We start from the raw sequence: 17,873 nt of genomic DNA, 5'->3' as shown, positions 1-17,873 counted from the left end.
AGGTATCAAAATGTTGAAAAATAAGTAAGTGATCAGATTTGCACCACCTGTATGGACTCACTTCATTTTATAGTACATTTTGAATGAAATTGCGCCATTTGACTGAATGTTATTTATTTATTCATTCTCTATTTCACATGATTGTGATTGGGGCTTTATATCCATTAACAAGTGCAAAGGTGAAAAAAGACGTTAAATATCTGTCAAGTCTGAATGACATATTACAACACATGTGGTCACATACATCAGTCACTGCATCATAAAATCTGAGTGATTATAAACAGCTGTTACAACTGACATTATCAAGAGTGCCCATACAGTAATTTGTAGGGGGAGGGGGTACAAAGTACTTTTAATATTTTGGCAGAGGAATGGCAACTTATAAGTAGTCATAAAAAAGTTACAGTTCCAACCCTGCTAGAAACCTGTGTAATATTGAATTTTAAGTCATTTTCCTGAAAGAACAACACCTAGCTACAACACATTTTTTCCTTTCCCTGAGAGCTGGGGTAGGGGGAGCTGTGACCCCTCCTTCCCCCAGATATGGTCACCCTTCAACATTATGCACAGTAGACACACTTTAACACACTGTGCTGCTGTGGAATACCTCAGACCAGACATTTCAAGTAACTTCCATAATATGAATTTGACCCTCACTACCCCAGCAGACATAATGTCCATCATAAAATCTTTAAAATGAAAAACATCTAGTGGGTATGATGAAAATATCAACAAGGTTAATTAAAGAATGTGCTTCTGAGTTAAGTAACATTTTACACTATCTGTGTAATCAGTTGTTTATCGGTGGAATATTTCCTGAGTGGTTGAAAGATGCTGAAGTTAAGCCACTGTTTAAGAAGGGAGATAAAGAAACAGCATCAAATTTCCATCCAATTTCATTTTTGCCAGCAATCTCAAAAATTTTAGAAAAATTAGCATATAATTGGCTTTATAACCATCTTATCTCAAATAAAATGCTGTCAAAGTTGCTGTTCAGATTTCTAAAGGGTTCTGATATTGAGAAGGCTATCTATACTTACAGTGAAAATGTGCTTCATTCATTAGACAAAAAAATGCAAGCAACTGGTATATTTCGTGATCTGCCAAAGGCATTTGACTGTGTAAATCACAATACCCTTTTAAGTAAATTAGAATATTATGATGTAACAGGAAATGCTGCAAAATGGTTCAAATCTTATATCTCTGGCAGGAAACAAAGGGTGTTATTAGGAAAGAGACATGTATTAAGCTATCAGGCATCATCCAACTGGGAACTAATAACATGTGGGGTCATGCAAGATTCTATCTTAGGGCCCTTACTTTTTCTTGTGTATATCAATTACCTTTCATCAGTAACATTACCAGATGCCAAGTTCGATTTGTTTGCCATTGATGCAAACATTGCAATAAATAGCAAATCAAGTGTAGTCTTAGAAAGGTCAGCTAATAAAATATTTGCGGACATTAATCACTGGTTCCTAACCAATTCTTTGTCATTAAACTTTGAAAAAACACACTATATGCAGTTCAGAACTTGTAAGGGGTGTCCCACGAGTACATGCCTAACATACGATGACAAGCAGATGGAAGAAGTGGACAGTGTTAAATGCTTGGGATTACAGCTTGATAATATATACAACTGGGAGGAGCACACCACAGAACTGCTGAAGTGTCTTAAAAAATCTCTATTTGCAATGCGAATGTTTCATACATAGGGGATATAAAAATGAAAAAGCTGGCATACTATGCTTACTTTCATTCCATAATGTCATATGGGGTTATTTTTTGGGGTAATTCATCAAGCCAAGCTAAAGTTTTCCAGGCACAAAAATGTGCAGTAAGAGTTATATGTGGTGTGAACTCAAGAACATCCTGCAGAAGCCTTTTTAGGGAACAAGCGATACTAACTAGTGCTTCCCAATATATTTATTACTTAATGAAATTTGTCATTAAAAATATATCACTTTTTCAAACCAACAGCTCAGTTAATGGAATCAGTACTAGAAATAAGAATAATGTTCACAAGGATTTAAAGTCACTTACTCTTGTACATTATTCAGGAACACACATTTTCAATACCTTACCAGCAGCCATGTAAAGCTTAACAACCAATGAAATTCAGTTTAAGAAAAGCCTAAAGGGTTTCTTGGTAGCCAACTCCTTCTACTCCATTGATGAATTTCTCAGTAGAACCAACTGATTTTTAGGGAAACATTCCATGTGGGGAAAATATATCTAGAAACAAAGATGCTGTAACTTACCAAACGAAAGTGTTGGTATGTTGATAGAGACAAAAACAAACACAAACACACACATAAATTTCAAGCTTTCGCAACCCACGGCTGCTTCATCAGGAAAGAGGGAAGGAGAGAGAAAGACGAAAGGATGTGGGTTTTAAGGTATAGGGTAAGGAGTCATTCCAATCCCGGGAGCGGAAAGACTTAACTTCGGGGTAAAAAGGAAGGGGTATACACTGGCACATACACACACATATCCATCTGCACATATACAGACACAAACAGACATATCTTGAAAAAGTATTGGTTAAAGCTGAGCTATGTTGATCCTGTTGTGAACTTAGGTTGGTAAACAACGATGTGCACAAAGGTCAGGTGGTTGTGTTGCCTACAAAACATGTTAAAGGGTGGAGAAATTTGGGAAAATTTCGAAAAAACTGCATGTAAATGTATTAAAAGAAGTGGTTTTGTGGTGGCAGATTATGAAAATTGGGCTAACAATTGTCTGAAGAAGAAATAATGATGTTAAAACCTGTGGGAAGTGGCTAAAAAATGATCGGTGATTTGGGAAAAATGGAAATGGAAAAATAGCAAAAGTTGTCAGAACTAGCCAAAATGGTTGTTTAATAGGTGAAACGAACTGTTTCTGAACTGAGAATGGTGGATTTTATAGCAGCGGTAGTGTTGAAAGTGGAAAAAAATTTTTGGTTATGGTTTGGAAGTAAGTTGCGTATTATTGAGTATATATATATATATATATATATATATATATATATATATATATATATATATATATATATATATATATATATATATAGAAGGTGAATACAAAGTGAAACTACTTGCACAAACAAAAAGAGAAAGTAAGATGACAGAAAAGATTTCGAAATGCAACAGTGACAATAACAAACCTAATTGTTGGGTTCAAATTAAAGATATGAATATAATAGAGGGAAACATTCCACATGAGAAAAATATATCTAAAATTGCCGGCTGGAGTGGGCATGCGGTTCTAGGCGCTACAGTCTGGAGCCAAGCGATCGCTATGGTCGCAGGTTCGAATCCTGCCTTGGGCATGAATGTGTGTGATGTCCTTAGGTTAGTTAAGTTTAATTAGTTCTAAGTTCTAGGTGACTGATAACCACAGAAGTTAAGTCACATAGTGCTCAGAGCCATTTGAACCATATATCTAAAAACATAGATGCTGTAACTTACCAAACGAAAGTGTTGGTATGTTGATAGAGATAAAAACAAACACAAACACACATAAATTTCAAGCCTTCGCAACCCACGGCTGCTTCGTCAGGAAAGAGGGACAGATGAAAGGATGTGGTTTTTAAGGGAGAGGGGTAAGGAGTCATTCCAATCATGGGAGCGAAAAGACTTACCTCCAGGGGGGAAGGGACAGGTATACACATGCACACACACACATATCCATCCGCACATATACAGACACAATCAGACATGACATGATACTTTCCAGATCTGGATCAGACTCTGAATGTGGCTCTCCAGCAGGGATATGACTTCCTCAAATCCTGCCCTGAAATGAGATCCATCCTTCATGAAATCCTCCCCACTCCACCAAGAGTGTCTTTCCGCTGTCCACCTAAACTCCGTAATCTCTTGGTTCATCCCTATAAAATCCCCATTTACAAATGTCTGCTTGTGTCTGTGTATGTGCGGATGGATATGTGTGTGTGTATGTGAGTGTATACCTGTCCTTTGTTCCCCCTAAGGTAAGGCTTTCCGCTCCCGGGACTGCAATGACTCCTTACCCTCTCCCTTATATATATATATATATATATATATATATATATATATATATATATATTAAAAACAAAGATTCCAAGACTTACCAAGCGGGAAAGCGCCGGCAGACAGGCACATGAACAAAACACACAAACAAACACACAGAATTACGAGCTTTCGCAACTGGCAGTTGCTTCGTCAGGAAAGAGGGAAGGAGAGGGAAAAATGAAAGGATGTGGGTTTTAAGGGAGAGGGTAAGGAGTCATTCCAATCCCGGGAGCGGAAAGACTTCCCTTAGGGGAAAAAAAGGACAGGTGTACACTCGCACACACACACACATATCCATCCGCACATACACAGACACAAGCACACATGGATATGTGTGTGTGTGTGCGAGTGTACACCTGTCCTTTTTTTCCCCTAAGGGAAGTCTTTCCGCTCCCGGGATTGGAATGACTCCTTACCCTCTCCCTTAAAACCCACATCCTTTCATTTTTCCCTCTCCTTCCCTCTTTCCTGACGAAGCAACTGCCAGTTGCGAAAGCTCCTAATTCTGTGTGTGTGTTTGTGTGTTTTGTTCATGTGCCTGTCTGCCGGCGCTTTCCCGCTTGGTATGTCTTGGAATCTTTGTTTTTAATATATTTTTCCCATGTGGAAGTTTCTTTCTGTTTTATTTACATCGTCATTAATTTGAACCCAACATATATATATATATATATATATATATATATATATATATATATATATATATATATATATATATATATATAACAGAAAGAAACTTCCACATGGGAAAAATATATTAAAAACAAAGATTCCAAGACTTACCAAGCGGGAAAGCGCCGGCAGACAGGCACATGAACAAAACAGACAAACACACACACAGAATTACGAGCTTTCGCAACTGGCAGTTGCTTCGTCAGGAAGGAAGGAAGGAGAGGGAAAAATGAAAGGATGTGGGTTTTAAGGGAGAGGGTAAGGAGTCATTCCAATCCCGGGAGCGGAAAGACTTCCCTTAGGGATAAAAAAGGACAGGTGTACACTCGCACACACACACACATACACACATATCCATCCGCACATACACAGACACAAGCAGACATATTTAAAGGCAAATATATATATATATATATATATATATATATATATATATATATATATATATATATATATATATTAAAAACAAAGTTCCAAGACTTACCAAGCGGGAAAACGCTGGCAGACAGGCACAAGAACAAAACACACAAACACACACACAGCATTACTAGCTTTCGCAACTTATGGTTGCTTCTTCAGGAAGGAGAGGGAAAGACGAAAGGATGTGGGTTTTAAGGGAGAGGGTAAGGAGTCATTCCAATCCCGGGAGCGGAAAGACTTCCCTTAGGGGGACAAAAAGGAAAGGTGTACACTCGCGCACACACACACACGCACACATATCCATCCGCACATACACAGACACATCCCTTAAAACCCACATCCTTTCGTCTTTCCCTCTCCTTCCTGAAGAAGCAACCATCGGTTGCGAAAGCTAGTAATTCTGTGTGTGTGTTTGTGTGTTTTGTTCTTGTGCCTGTCTGCCGGCGCTTTCCCGCTTGGTAAGTCTTGGAATCTTTGTTTTTAATATACTTTTCCCATGTGGAAGTTTCAAAAATGACCGGTATATTTGAAACGGCAATACAAACTAAACGAGCAGCAATAGAAATACACCGTTTGTTGCAATATGCTTGGGACAACAGTACATTTTCAGGCAGACAAACTTTCGAAATTACAGTAGTTACAATTGTCAACAACAGATGGCGCTGTGGTCTGGGAAACTCTATAGTACGATATTTTCCACATATCCACCATGCGTAGCAATAAAATGGCGTAGTCTCTGAATGAAATTACCCGAAACCTTTGACAACGTGTCTGGTGGAATGGCTTCACATGCAGATGAGATGTACTGCTTCAGCTGTTCAATTGTTTCTGGATTCTGGCGGTACACCTGGTCTTTCAAGTGTCCCCACAGAAAGAAGTCATAGGTATTCATGTCTGGTGAATAGGGAGGCCAATCCACGCCGCCTCCTGTATGTTTCGGATAGCCCAAAGCAATCACACGATCAATGAAATATTCATTCAGGAAATTAAAGATGTCAGCCCTGCGATGTGGCCGGGCACCATTTTGCATAAACCACGAGGTGTTCGCAGTGTCGTCTAAGGCAGTTAGTACCGCCACAAATTCACAAAGAATATCCAGATAGCGTGATGCAGTAATCGTTTCGGATGTAAAAAATGGGCCAATGATTCCTTTGGAAGAAATGGCGGCCCAGACCAGTACTTTTTGAGGATGCAGGGACGATGGGACTGCAACATGGGGCTCTTTGGTTCCCCATATGTGCCAGTTCTGTTTATTGACGAAGCCGTTCAGGTAAAAATAAGCTTTGTCAGTAAACCAAATGCTGCCCACATGCATATCACCGTCATCAATCCTGTGCACTATATCGTTAGTGAATGTCTCTCGTGCAGCAATGGTAGCGACGCTGAGGGGTTGCCGCGTTTGAATTTTGTATGGATAGAGATGTAAACTCTGGCACATGAGACGATACGTGGACGTTGGCGTCATTTGGACTGCAGCTGGAACACGGCGAACGGAAACCCAGGCCGCTGTTGGATCACCTGCTGCACTAGCTGCGCATTGCCCTCTGTGGTTGCCATACGCGGTCACTCTACCTTTCCAGCATGTTCATGTCACGTTCCCAGTCCGTTGAAATTTTTCAAACAGATCCTTTATTGTATCGCTTTTCAGTCCTTTGGTTACATTAAACCTCCGTTGAAAACTTCGTCTTGTTGCAACAACACTGTGTTCTAGCCGGTGGAATTCCAACACCAGAAAAATCCTCTGTTCTAAGGAATAAACCATGTTGTCCACAGCACACTTGCACGTTGTGAACAGCACACGCTTATAGCAGAAAGACGATGTACAGAATGGCGCACCCACAGACTGCGTTGTCTTCTATATCTTTCACATCACTTGCAGCGCCATCTGTTGTTGAAAATTGTAGCTACTGTAATTTCGAAAGTTTGTCCGCCTGAAAATGTACTGTTGTCCCAAGCATATTGCTACAAACGGTGTATTTCCATCGCTGCTCATTTAGTTTTTATTGCCGTTTCAAATACACCGGTCATTTTTGAAACACCCTGTATATATATATATATTATTATTATTATTAGTCGTAAAGCTCCCATGTGGAAGACGCTAAGTAAAGCTGGTTCAGTTTCCGTTCTTCTTGGTCTTCTGGTTTTTTTTATTTACCCACCAGTTTTTCATTGCTTGCGAAAATTTAGTTCTTCTTTCTTCGCTCCATTTTGTTCCAGTTCTCGGTGCTTTTGTCTCTGGTTTAACCTCCCACTTTTCAACTTTTATTCTAAAATTGTTCCTTGCAGCTATTTCTTCTTTAGTAATTTTTGCTAATTCCAAATCTTTTTTAACTTTTTGGATCCATTCTCCTCCATTAACAAGAGAATCTACGTATTTTACAATTCTTTTTATTAATCTGTGTTCAGGAAGTCTCATTATGTGGCCATAGAATTTAAGGCGTCTTTTCCTCATGTCTATCTCTATGTTAGAATATTCTTCAATTTTTGATGTTTTCTGTAATCTATATCCATTCTCGGTCCATCTTGGTCCCAAAATTTTTCTAATTATTTTTCTTTCTTCTTTCTTTAGATCTTCTAGATCACTTTTCCTGTTTAGTGTCAAGGTTTCGCTGGCATATAACATTGATGGTTTAATGACTGTATTGTAATGCCTAATTTTTGCATTTAAAGATAAACATTATTTATTATAGAGGTTTTGCACTAATCCTAAACCTTTACAAGCTTTTTGTATTCTTTCTTGTTGTGCAAATTTTTCCGAGATAATTTCTCCAAGATATTTGAAGTATGGTACTCTGTTGATATCTCCGTATTTTGTTTGTAATTTGGAAATTTCTAAATTTGTTGGTTAGTGTATTCCACATGGGAAAAATATCTTAAAAACAAAGATTCCAAGACTTACCAAGCGGGAAAGCGCCGGTAGATAGGCAAAATGAATAAAACACACACACAGAATTTGAGCTTTCGCAACCGGTGGCTGCTTCGTCAGGAAAAAGGGAAGGAAAAGGAAAGATGAAAGGATGTGGGTTTTAAGGGAGAGGGTAAGGAGTCATTCCAATCCCGGGAGCGGAAAGACTTACCTTAGGGGGAAAAAAGGATAGGTATATACTCGCGCGCACACACACACACACACACACACACACACACACACACACACACACACATATCCATCCATACATACACAGACACATCCTTTCATCTTTCCTTTTCCTTTCCTCTTTCCTGACAAAAACGCCGCCGGTTGTGAAAGCTCAAATTCTGTGTGTGTGTTTTATTCATTGCGCCTATCTACCGGCGCTTTCCCGCTTGATAAGTCTTGGAATCTTTGTTTTCAAGATAAAAATCTTGGAATCTTTGTTTTTATATCTTAAAAACAAAGATTCCAAGACTTACCAAGTGGGAAAGCGCCGGTAGACAGGCACAGTAAATAAAACACACAAACACACACACAGAATTTCTAGCTTTCGCAACCGACGGTTGCTTCTTCAGGAAAGAGCAAAGGAGAGGGAAAGACGAAAGGATGTGGGTTTTAAGGGAGAGGGTAAGGAGTCATTCCAATCCCGGGTGCGGAAAGACTTACCTTAGGGGGAAAAAAGGACAGGTGTACACTCGCACACACGCACATATCCATCTGCACATACACAGACATATATATAATAGAAAGAAACTTCCACATGGGAAAAATATATTAAAAACAAAGATTCCAAGACTTACCAAGCGGGAAAGCGCTGGTAGAGAGGCACAATAAAATAACACACAAACACACACACACAAAATTTCGAGCTTACGCAACCGGCGGCTGCTTCGTCAGGAAAGAGGGAAGGAAAAGGAAAGATGAAAGGATGTGGCTTTTAAGGGAGAGGGTAAGGAGTCATTCCAATCCCGGGAGCGGAAAGACTTACCTTAGGGGGAAAAAAGGATAGGCATATACTCGCGCGCGCACACACACACACACACACACACACACACACACACACACACATATCCATCCATCAGTAAAGTGTTTATTGCAAATAAGTGTGTGTGTGTGTGTGTGTGTGTGTGTGTGTGTATAAGTACAATCTTAACTTCTGCACCATTTCAATGCACTAATGTGTTCATTGTAAATAAGTATTGTAGTAGTTCGTTTACATGTTTATTACCGTATAAATAAATAAAACTTTTTTATTTTAAATTCAAATCTAATCTAAAATGACAGCTAATACACTGACATACTGTACTGGCATCATTAGCACAGCACAGTATGTTAAAAGTGTGACTGCTGTGCTATAGTAACTGTTTATAATTCACACTCAGATCTTATAAGGTGACAACTGGTTTATATGACCACATATGTGTTTTAATATTGTGTTGATGACATGTCAGTTATTTAATGGCTCACTTCACTTTTGCATTTGATTATAGCCAAAAAGCCAAAATTGCAATATTGCAAAATAAATGAATTATAAATAACTTAGAGGCAAATTGTGGTAGTTTTACTCAAAAAGTAAAGAAATATATCTGTGGTCAATAATTATAACGTGAGGACATATGATTGTATAAGTTGTAACTGCTATTTGTTTCTGTTCTCTTCCAGGTGTAGTATCATGGGGTATTGGTTGTGCACGACCAAACATGCCTGGTGTGTTCAGCAGAGTGACCGAATTCTTGAATTGGATACGCCGCAATACAAGAGATGCTTACTACTGTTCAAGAAATTAACACCATTCAAGATATTGGCAAAGCAACATTTCTCTTGATTGGCAATGGAAGATGTTCATCATCTTCATTTTACATTAAATATCACATTAATCTCCTACAATATTAAATGTGACGTCTAAGTATTTGTTTATTCATTTTGTGATTTTGTAGGTACAAAATTGATGTTCATGAGACTTTATAACTGACCACACAGTGAAATGCAGCAGAAGTATCTCCTTAAATACAGATTTGTGGTCTTTCAACTGCACTGTCATAGAGTGAAACATGTACAATTTGCATTTTTATATATATGTTACTGCCTTTATAATCTTATGTACATGACTGTAACTCAACCCTCTCCCCACAACCATGTACACACACTTTTTTGAAATGGGAATCGACTCAACTAACACAATCATCGCAGCAGCAGTTTTTGTTCTAATTCAATTCTTCATGCCATTAGAACAGCATTTTCTGAACTATCAGATGTTGTTTTCAGTGACAGTAACAGTGAGTTGTCATTTTCAACCATCAGTCACTATTGTGATACAAACTCATTAATTTCCCAACAGATTTCCCAATAAAATACAATTTGGCAGCAAGTAATCAATACACATGAATAGTGTGTTGAGGAAATCACATTATGAAATACCCCACAGCTGTCTTAAGAGGTTGCTATGAAGATTATCTAATCAGGAAGTTTGATATTATCAATATGTATGAATAAAACAATACATTTTGTGTTGTCCTCAAAGCAGTTCAAAGAATAAAACTTTCAGGATACATTATTTCAAAATACATGTTTAGGGGAAGATGAAGAAAAACTCTGTTTCCATAACGCACAGGTGTTTGGTGTGGCGTTAAAAGCCTACCTTCCCAAGTCTTTATCAGTCCCCCCCCATATACTTCAAGTCTGTATCCCTATAAAAATATTAGTTTTCTTGTAACAGCAGCATACATCTAAAATCTGTAATCTCCTATTACAAAGTCTGAAGCAGTGTGTAAGTATTATTTTCAGATGTGATATTACTCAAAATTCTCAATGAATTTCTCAAAGAACTAGAGAACACCTGAATCTACATTTTTTCATATCAAATACCTGAAGATTTGATGTTCTGTGCAGATCTTATTTTGAATCAGCCATGTATCTGTATTACACATCACAAAATCTCTTTAATCCACGTTCTTGCATGAAAAATGACTAGCCATCGCTCAATATAATACAATGGGTTGGTTTTTCTAGTTTCCCTTGGAAAAGCTTTATTAAAAACACATGGCACTTAACAAGCAAGCAAAGATCATATTTGTCTCTTCTTTTTTTCTAGCTGCAGTCAAAAATATTTAGCACAATTCTATGCAGCCTAACATTTCTGGATCACTTTCCATTCAGCTCCACATCCAAGTGTGAGTGGTCCTGGATGAATGTTAGATTTTGATTTTACTTAGGAGCAGAAAAGGGGTAACTGGAAGGGCAAGTAATGAAATCACCCATTCCACACTTTCTTCGTGTTTCTCCACAATCACATTATCACTTATAACCAGCTGTCAGAAATAACAAGCCTTTAAACAAATAGTAAGCCTGAATTTGCTTCAACAATCCAATGATGCTGAAGCAGACTAGATGTTATAACTCCACTGTTCAAGCTTTCTGTTTTTATTTAGATATTTTTGTGAGAAGTATACTTTCTGGTGGATTAAAAGTGTCTGCCGGACATAGACTCGATCCCCGAACCTTCACCTTTTGCAGACAGTACTCTACTGACTGAACCACCCAAGCATGACTCATGACTCATCTCATGGTTTTACTTCCAGAAGCAACTCACCTCCTGCCTTCCAAACTTCAAGATGTTCTGTAAAACTTGCAAAACTAGCACCCCTGAAAGAAAGGATACTGCGGAGATGTGGCTGAATCACAGTCTGGTGTTGTTTCCAGAAAGAGTTTTTCACTCTGCAGCAGGGTGTGCACTGATATGAAACTTCCTGGCTGTTAATAAACTACACTGGTTTTCAGTTGTGTTCTAGCAAATTTACAGTATATTGGAAAATGCTATATCAGAGCAGACATTTTCTTGGAAATTTTACTCTTGGAAAGCCATATCCTTCCTACATTTTAGAATATATGCATATAATCAAATCTTGCACAGTTGATTGTACACAGTTAAGTAGCCAATGATTTAATTTTATGCTGTTTTGCATATTTAAGAAAACATTACCATTTTTTCAGTCTTCTGACTGGTTTTATGTGGTCCGCCACGAATTCCTCTCCTGTGCTAACCTCTTCATCTCAGAGTAGCACTTGCAACCTAGGTCCTCAATTATTTACTGGATGTATTCCAATCTCTGTCTTCCTCTACAGTTTTTGCCATCTACAGCTCCCTCTAGTACCATGTAAGTTATTCCCTCACGTCTTAAACAATGTCCTGCCATCCTGTCTCTTCTCCTTATCAGTATTTCTTTCCTCTCCAATTCTGTGCAGAACCTCCTCGTTCCCTACCTTATCAGTCCACCTAATTTTCAACATCCATCTGTAGAACCACATCTTAAATGCTTTGATTCTCTTCTGTTCTGGTTTGACCTGTCTCTCCCTATAGTTTACCCCTACTTTTTTCAGAATTTCGAACATCTTGCACCGTTTTACATTGTCAGATGCTCTTTCCAGGTTGACAAATCCTATGAACGTGTCTTGATTTTTATGTAGTCTTGCTTCCATTATTAACCCCAACATCAGAATTGCCTCTCTCATGCCTTCATGTTTCCTAAAGCAAAACTGATTGTCATCTAGTGCATCCTCAATTTTCTTTTCCATTCTTTGGTATATTATTCTTGTAAGCAAACTGGAATGCATGAGTTGTTAAGCTGATTGTGCAATAATTCTCACACTTGTCAGCTCTTGCTGTCTTTGGAATTGTGTGGCTGACACTTTTCCAAAATGGTATATCGCCAGACTCTTAGATTCTAAACACCAACATGAATAGTCGTTTTGTTGCCACTGCCCCCAATGATTTTAGAAATTCTGATGGAACGTTATCTATCCCTTCTGCCTTATTTGATCTTAAGTCCTCCAAAGCTCTTTTAAATTCTGATACTTATACTGGATCCCCTATCTCTTCTAAATTGACTCCTGTTTCTTCTTCTATCACATCAGATCTTCCCTCTCATAGTGGCTTTCAATGTATTCTTTCCACCTATCCCCTCTATCATCTGCATTTAACAGTGGAATTCCTGTTGCTCTCTTAATGTTATCACCCTTGCTTTTAATGTCACCGAAGGTTGTTTTGACTTTCCTGTATGCTGAGTTTGTCCTTCCAACAGTCATTTCTTTTTTGATGGCTTCATAATTTTGTACTTCCTCCTTTTCATTGGGCAATTGAAGAATTGCTTCTGTTACTCATGGATTCTTTGCAGTTACCTTCTTTGTACCTATGTTTTCCTTCCCAACTTCTGTGATGGCTCTTTTTAGAGATATCCATTCCTCTTCAACTGTACTGACTACTGAGCTATTTCGTATTGCTGCATCTATAGCCTTGGAGAACTTCAACTGTATCTCATCATTCCTTAGTACTTCTGTATCCCACTTCTTCCAGATTAATGTCTTAAATTTCAGCTATTCTTCATCACCACCATATTGTGATTTAAGATTATATCTGCTTATATCATCTTATATCACCTTATATCACCTTACAATCCAGTATCTGATTTCAAAATCTCTGTCTGATCATGATGTAATCTAACTGAAATCTTCCTGCAACACTCAGCCTTTTCCAAGTGTACCTCCTACTCTTATGGTTCTTGAACAGAGTATTCGCTATTACTATCAGAAACTTGTTACAGAACTCAATTAGCCTTTCTCCTATTTCATTCCTTGTCCCAAGTCCACCTTCTCCTGTAGCCATTCCTTCTACTTCTTCCCCTACAACAGCATTCCAGTCCTCCATGGCTATTAGATTTTCATCCCCCTTTACATACTGTATTAACCTTTCAATATCCTCATAGACTTTCTCTATCTCTTCATCATCAGCTTGTGACATCAGCACGTATACCTGAACTATAGTTGTTGGTGTTGGTCTGCTGTCGATTCTGATAAGAACAATCCTGTCACTGAACTGTTCACAGTAACACACTCTCTCTGATATGAACAATCCTGTCACTGAACTGTTCACAGTAACACACTCTCTGCCCTATCTTTCTACTCATAAATGACTCCTACTCCCATTGTACCACTTTCTGCTGCTGTTGATATTACCCTATACTAATCTGACCATAAATCCTTGTCTTCTTTCCACTCCACTTCACTGACCCCTACTATATCTAGATTGAGCCTTTGCATTTCCCTTTTAAGATTTTCTAGTTTTACTACCACATTCAAGCTTCTGACATTCCACACCCCGACTTATAGAACATTATGCTTTCATTGATTATTCAATCTTTTTCTCATGGTAACTTCCCCCTTGTCATTCCCCTCCCAGAGATCAGAATGGGGACTATTCTGGAATCTTTTGCCAATGGAAAGATCATCATGTCACTTCTTCAATTACAGACCACATGTCCTGTGGATACATATTATGTGTCTTTAATGAAGTGGTTTCCATTGCCTTCTGCATCCTCATGCCATTGATCATTGCTGATTCTTCTGCCTTTAGGGGCAGTTTCCCACACCTAGGACAAGAGAGTGCCCTGAACCTCTGCCCACTCCTCTGCCCTCTTTGACAAGGCCGTTGGCAGAATGAGGGATGACTTCTTATGCTGGAAGTCTTCAGCTGCCAGTGCTGATTATTAATCAAAATTTAAGCAGTGGCATGATTCGAACCCGGAACTGAAGACGTTTTGATTATGAATCAAAGACTGAAACTTTAGATCTCTCTATCTCCCATCATTGCATTTTCTGTATCTGAGTTACTAAGATTTCAGAATTAGACTTAATTAATGGCAACCCCTGGTTGTTCAATTAAGGGCAACCCCTGGTTGTTCAAGATATCTGTCACTTTTACACTGGTGGGATACTTATCACAATTGTAGAATTGTAAGTGGTAAACATATTCTTCTAGTAATCATCTAAATCAGTGTTTTTCCACTAATATTTTCCCTCTGAGGCTACAATATCCATGCTTAAACAACACAGGGCTCAATTTCCCATGCTTCTGTACACACTCTCTGGACTGTTTGAAGTGAACTACTATAGAACCCCTCCGTACTGCAAGTTGCAGTACTAAAAGGATTTTGTTTGTTCTTGGAATTCTTTTCAAATCAAGTTGAAATTAGTATACATTTATGATATAACCTCCATGAAATTTCCTTTAGTTGCTCCTATGTCTTTCAGCTTATCCATATTAATTCACAAATGAAAATACAGTACAAAACAGAAAAGAACACATTAAAATCTTAAGTATCTCAGCAAACTGTGATTAATTAAGTGAAGGGCTTGGTCCCCCACAGACTGATGATGTCCTGCCAGCATAGGCAGTGCAAATCAACTGTCATGATTCCACGGCAATATGCAAATGTTTAGTAAGAATTGTTCCCCCAGTACTATAAAATTATGATTGTGATTGTGATTTTTATTGCTTCCATACACTACCTTTTGTATAGCTACATACTTGTAATATAGGACACATCATTTTGCTTATGTCTAAACAATATATATGTAACAGGCTACATAGTAATAACATACAACAGCTACATGATTTACACCAGAGTTAAAAATACAAACACGTTAAGTTGTAGATAGGCACAATTAAGACACTTGCATAAAGCTTTCAGACACAGCCTTCTTCGGTAAAAGAGAGACACACACCATTCATACACACAAGCAAGCACATCTCATTCACATATGACCACTAACTCCAGCATCCAAGGCCAGAAGGCAGCTATCATATGGTATACAAGCAGCAGTCTGGAGGGGGCAGGGAAGGGGAAGGGATAGTAGTGTATTGGTGGGGAGAGAGATGAAAGCTGTATGGTAGAGTGTGCAGGGACTAGAATGCCAACAGCACAGTGCCAGGAGGTTGTGGGCCAGGGAGATGGGGAAAAAAGGAGAGGAGTGGAGAAAGATAGGCAGATGCACTGGCAGAGGGTGGCAAATAAACAAAGCGGGAGACAAGAATGGGGAGAAGATGATAGGGCAGAGGGAGTGGAAACTGTTGGGTTGTTGGTCTGGGGACAGTATGTTAGCATAGGTTGAGGCCAGGATAATTACAGGAGCAGAGAATGTCTTGCAAGAATAATTTCCATCTGCACAGTGCAGAAAAGTTGGTGGTGAAGGGAAGGATCAAGATGGCTCGGGTACTGAAGCAGCCATTGAAGTCAAGTGTGTTATGTTCAGCTGCATGTTGTGCCTGAGGATAATCTACTTTGTTCTTGGCCATAGTTTGGCAGTGGCCATTCATCCTGGTTGACTGCTGGCTGGTAGACATACCAATATAAAAGCCTGTGCAATGATTGCAGCAGAGCTGGTAAATGACACACCTGCTTTCACAGGTGGCCCATCGTGTGATGGCGTAGGATAAACCAAATGTCAGGAGTGGAATAGGAAGTACTTGGTGGATGGATTGGGCAGGTTTTGCACCTGGCTCTTACACAGGGATATAATCGCTGTGGCAGAGGGCTAGAATTGGAAGTGGCATAGGAATGGACTAGGATGTCCCTTCCGTTTCCCTACCCCCTCCAGAGTGCTGGTTGTATCCCATGTAATAGTTTCATTCTGGCCAGAGATACTTGAGTTGGCGGTCATGTGTGCATTAGTAGTGCTTGTATGAATGGTGTTTCTCTTTCACTGATGAAGGCTGTGGAAGAAAGCTTTATATAAGTGTCTTTTAATTGTGCCTGTCTGCAACTTAATGTGATTACCGTAAGTAGCAATCCATTTTTTCCTACACTGTTGATATTCCTACCTGGAGTTTCCATTGTTTTATATCACACTTGAGAAGTTCTAATTCTAGTTTAGTTCCTTTTACTAATTTGTAATTCTAGTTTCTCTTAATATTGTACATGACATTTATCATTCACAGTATGAACTTATCCTTGCTGTCTTCTCAAGTGCTCAGGTGCACTATAGAATTCTTCTTCTTTCAAAAACTTTTTTAGGGATGATGGGAACATCTCCTCAGTTTTGAGGTTTTGTAAGTCCCTTGGCAATGCTTGTATTAATTTTATACCAGTTTATTCAGGTCCTTTTTCAAACATTTGCAGTCTGTGTAAAATACACTGCAATTGCTTTTTGTACCTTGTGTTATGAGGATGAATAGTCTCATTGGTCTCCAGTTTTGCAGGATCTCATAAGACAGTCATAAATGGTTGTGAATACTTACAGGGATGGAAACATCAAAATGTTAAGTTATTTGAAACAGTTTCTACAAGATTCCATTTTGCATCCATTTCAATACAATTCAACTGGCTGTCTTCTGAAGTGCATAATTTTTTCCATTCCTATGATGGTTGAGTTCCCCCACACTGTGATACCATGGTTCAAAAACTCTATGACAGACAGTGCACGAGAGGTCTTGATGTGCATACTGAGCCAGTTGTTTCATTACAAATATCACTGAGCTTAGCTTGGATACAGCATTTATCTGCTGCTTCCAATTTAGCTCACTGTCTACTGCTATGCCTAAAAACTTAAAACTTGAAGTACTTCTTCCAGTTATTTTTCATACAGAAAAACATCCGTGTGTTCTTCCTTTTGTTTAGTGTTGAAACTCATTGTCCATGAGCAACTGTACTGTATTATTGACTGATATGAGAGTGTTCTTCTGAAGTGCTTCAAAGTTGTTGGAAATATTTAGCACAGTCATATCATCTGCATACACTATCTTATTTTCTTTTTGATATGTTTGTACATTATTTACAAATAAATTGAAAAGGACAGGCCCCACAACAGACCCCTGAGGTACACCATACTTAATGCTTCAAACTTTTGATCTGTCTGAGTTGTTAATTATGACACATTGCCTCCTGTTACTGCGAAGTTATCCAATCTGCTGCTTCTCCATGAATACTAGTATTCTAAAGTTTCTTTAGTAGGATGTATGATTAATTGTGTCAAATGCATTGGATAAGTCAAGAAAAATCCCAGAC

At 38.6% G+C, this 17,873-nt stretch overlaps 1 protein-coding gene across 1 annotated transcript in view; it reads left to right on the top strand.

The window, feature by feature from the left end:
• LOC126267523 (trypsin-7-like) overlaps positions 1 to 9,924 on the top strand; it is a 265,359-nt gene extending 255,435 nt beyond the window's left edge. The window contains exon 7 of the mRNA XM_049972826.1: positions 9,700 to 9,924. Within this exon, the coding sequence (XP_049828783.1) occupies positions 9,700 to 9,824 (125 nt within the window). The 3' untranslated portion in view covers positions 9,825 to 9,924. The remainder of the gene's footprint in view (positions 1 to 9,699) is intronic.
• The last annotated feature ends 7,949 nt before the right edge of the window (positions 9,925 to 17,873 follow it).

Source organism: Schistocerca gregaria, chromosome 4 (genome assembly GCF_023897955.1).
Source record: "Schistocerca gregaria isolate iqSchGreg1 chromosome 4, iqSchGreg1.2, whole genome shotgun sequence".
NCBI classification, from domain to species: domain Eukaryota; kingdom Metazoa; phylum Arthropoda; class Insecta; order Orthoptera; family Acrididae; genus Schistocerca; species Schistocerca gregaria.
The sequence above is the reverse complement of the archived record's forward strand: the minus strand, read 5'-3'. Positions and strand labels throughout refer to the sequence as shown.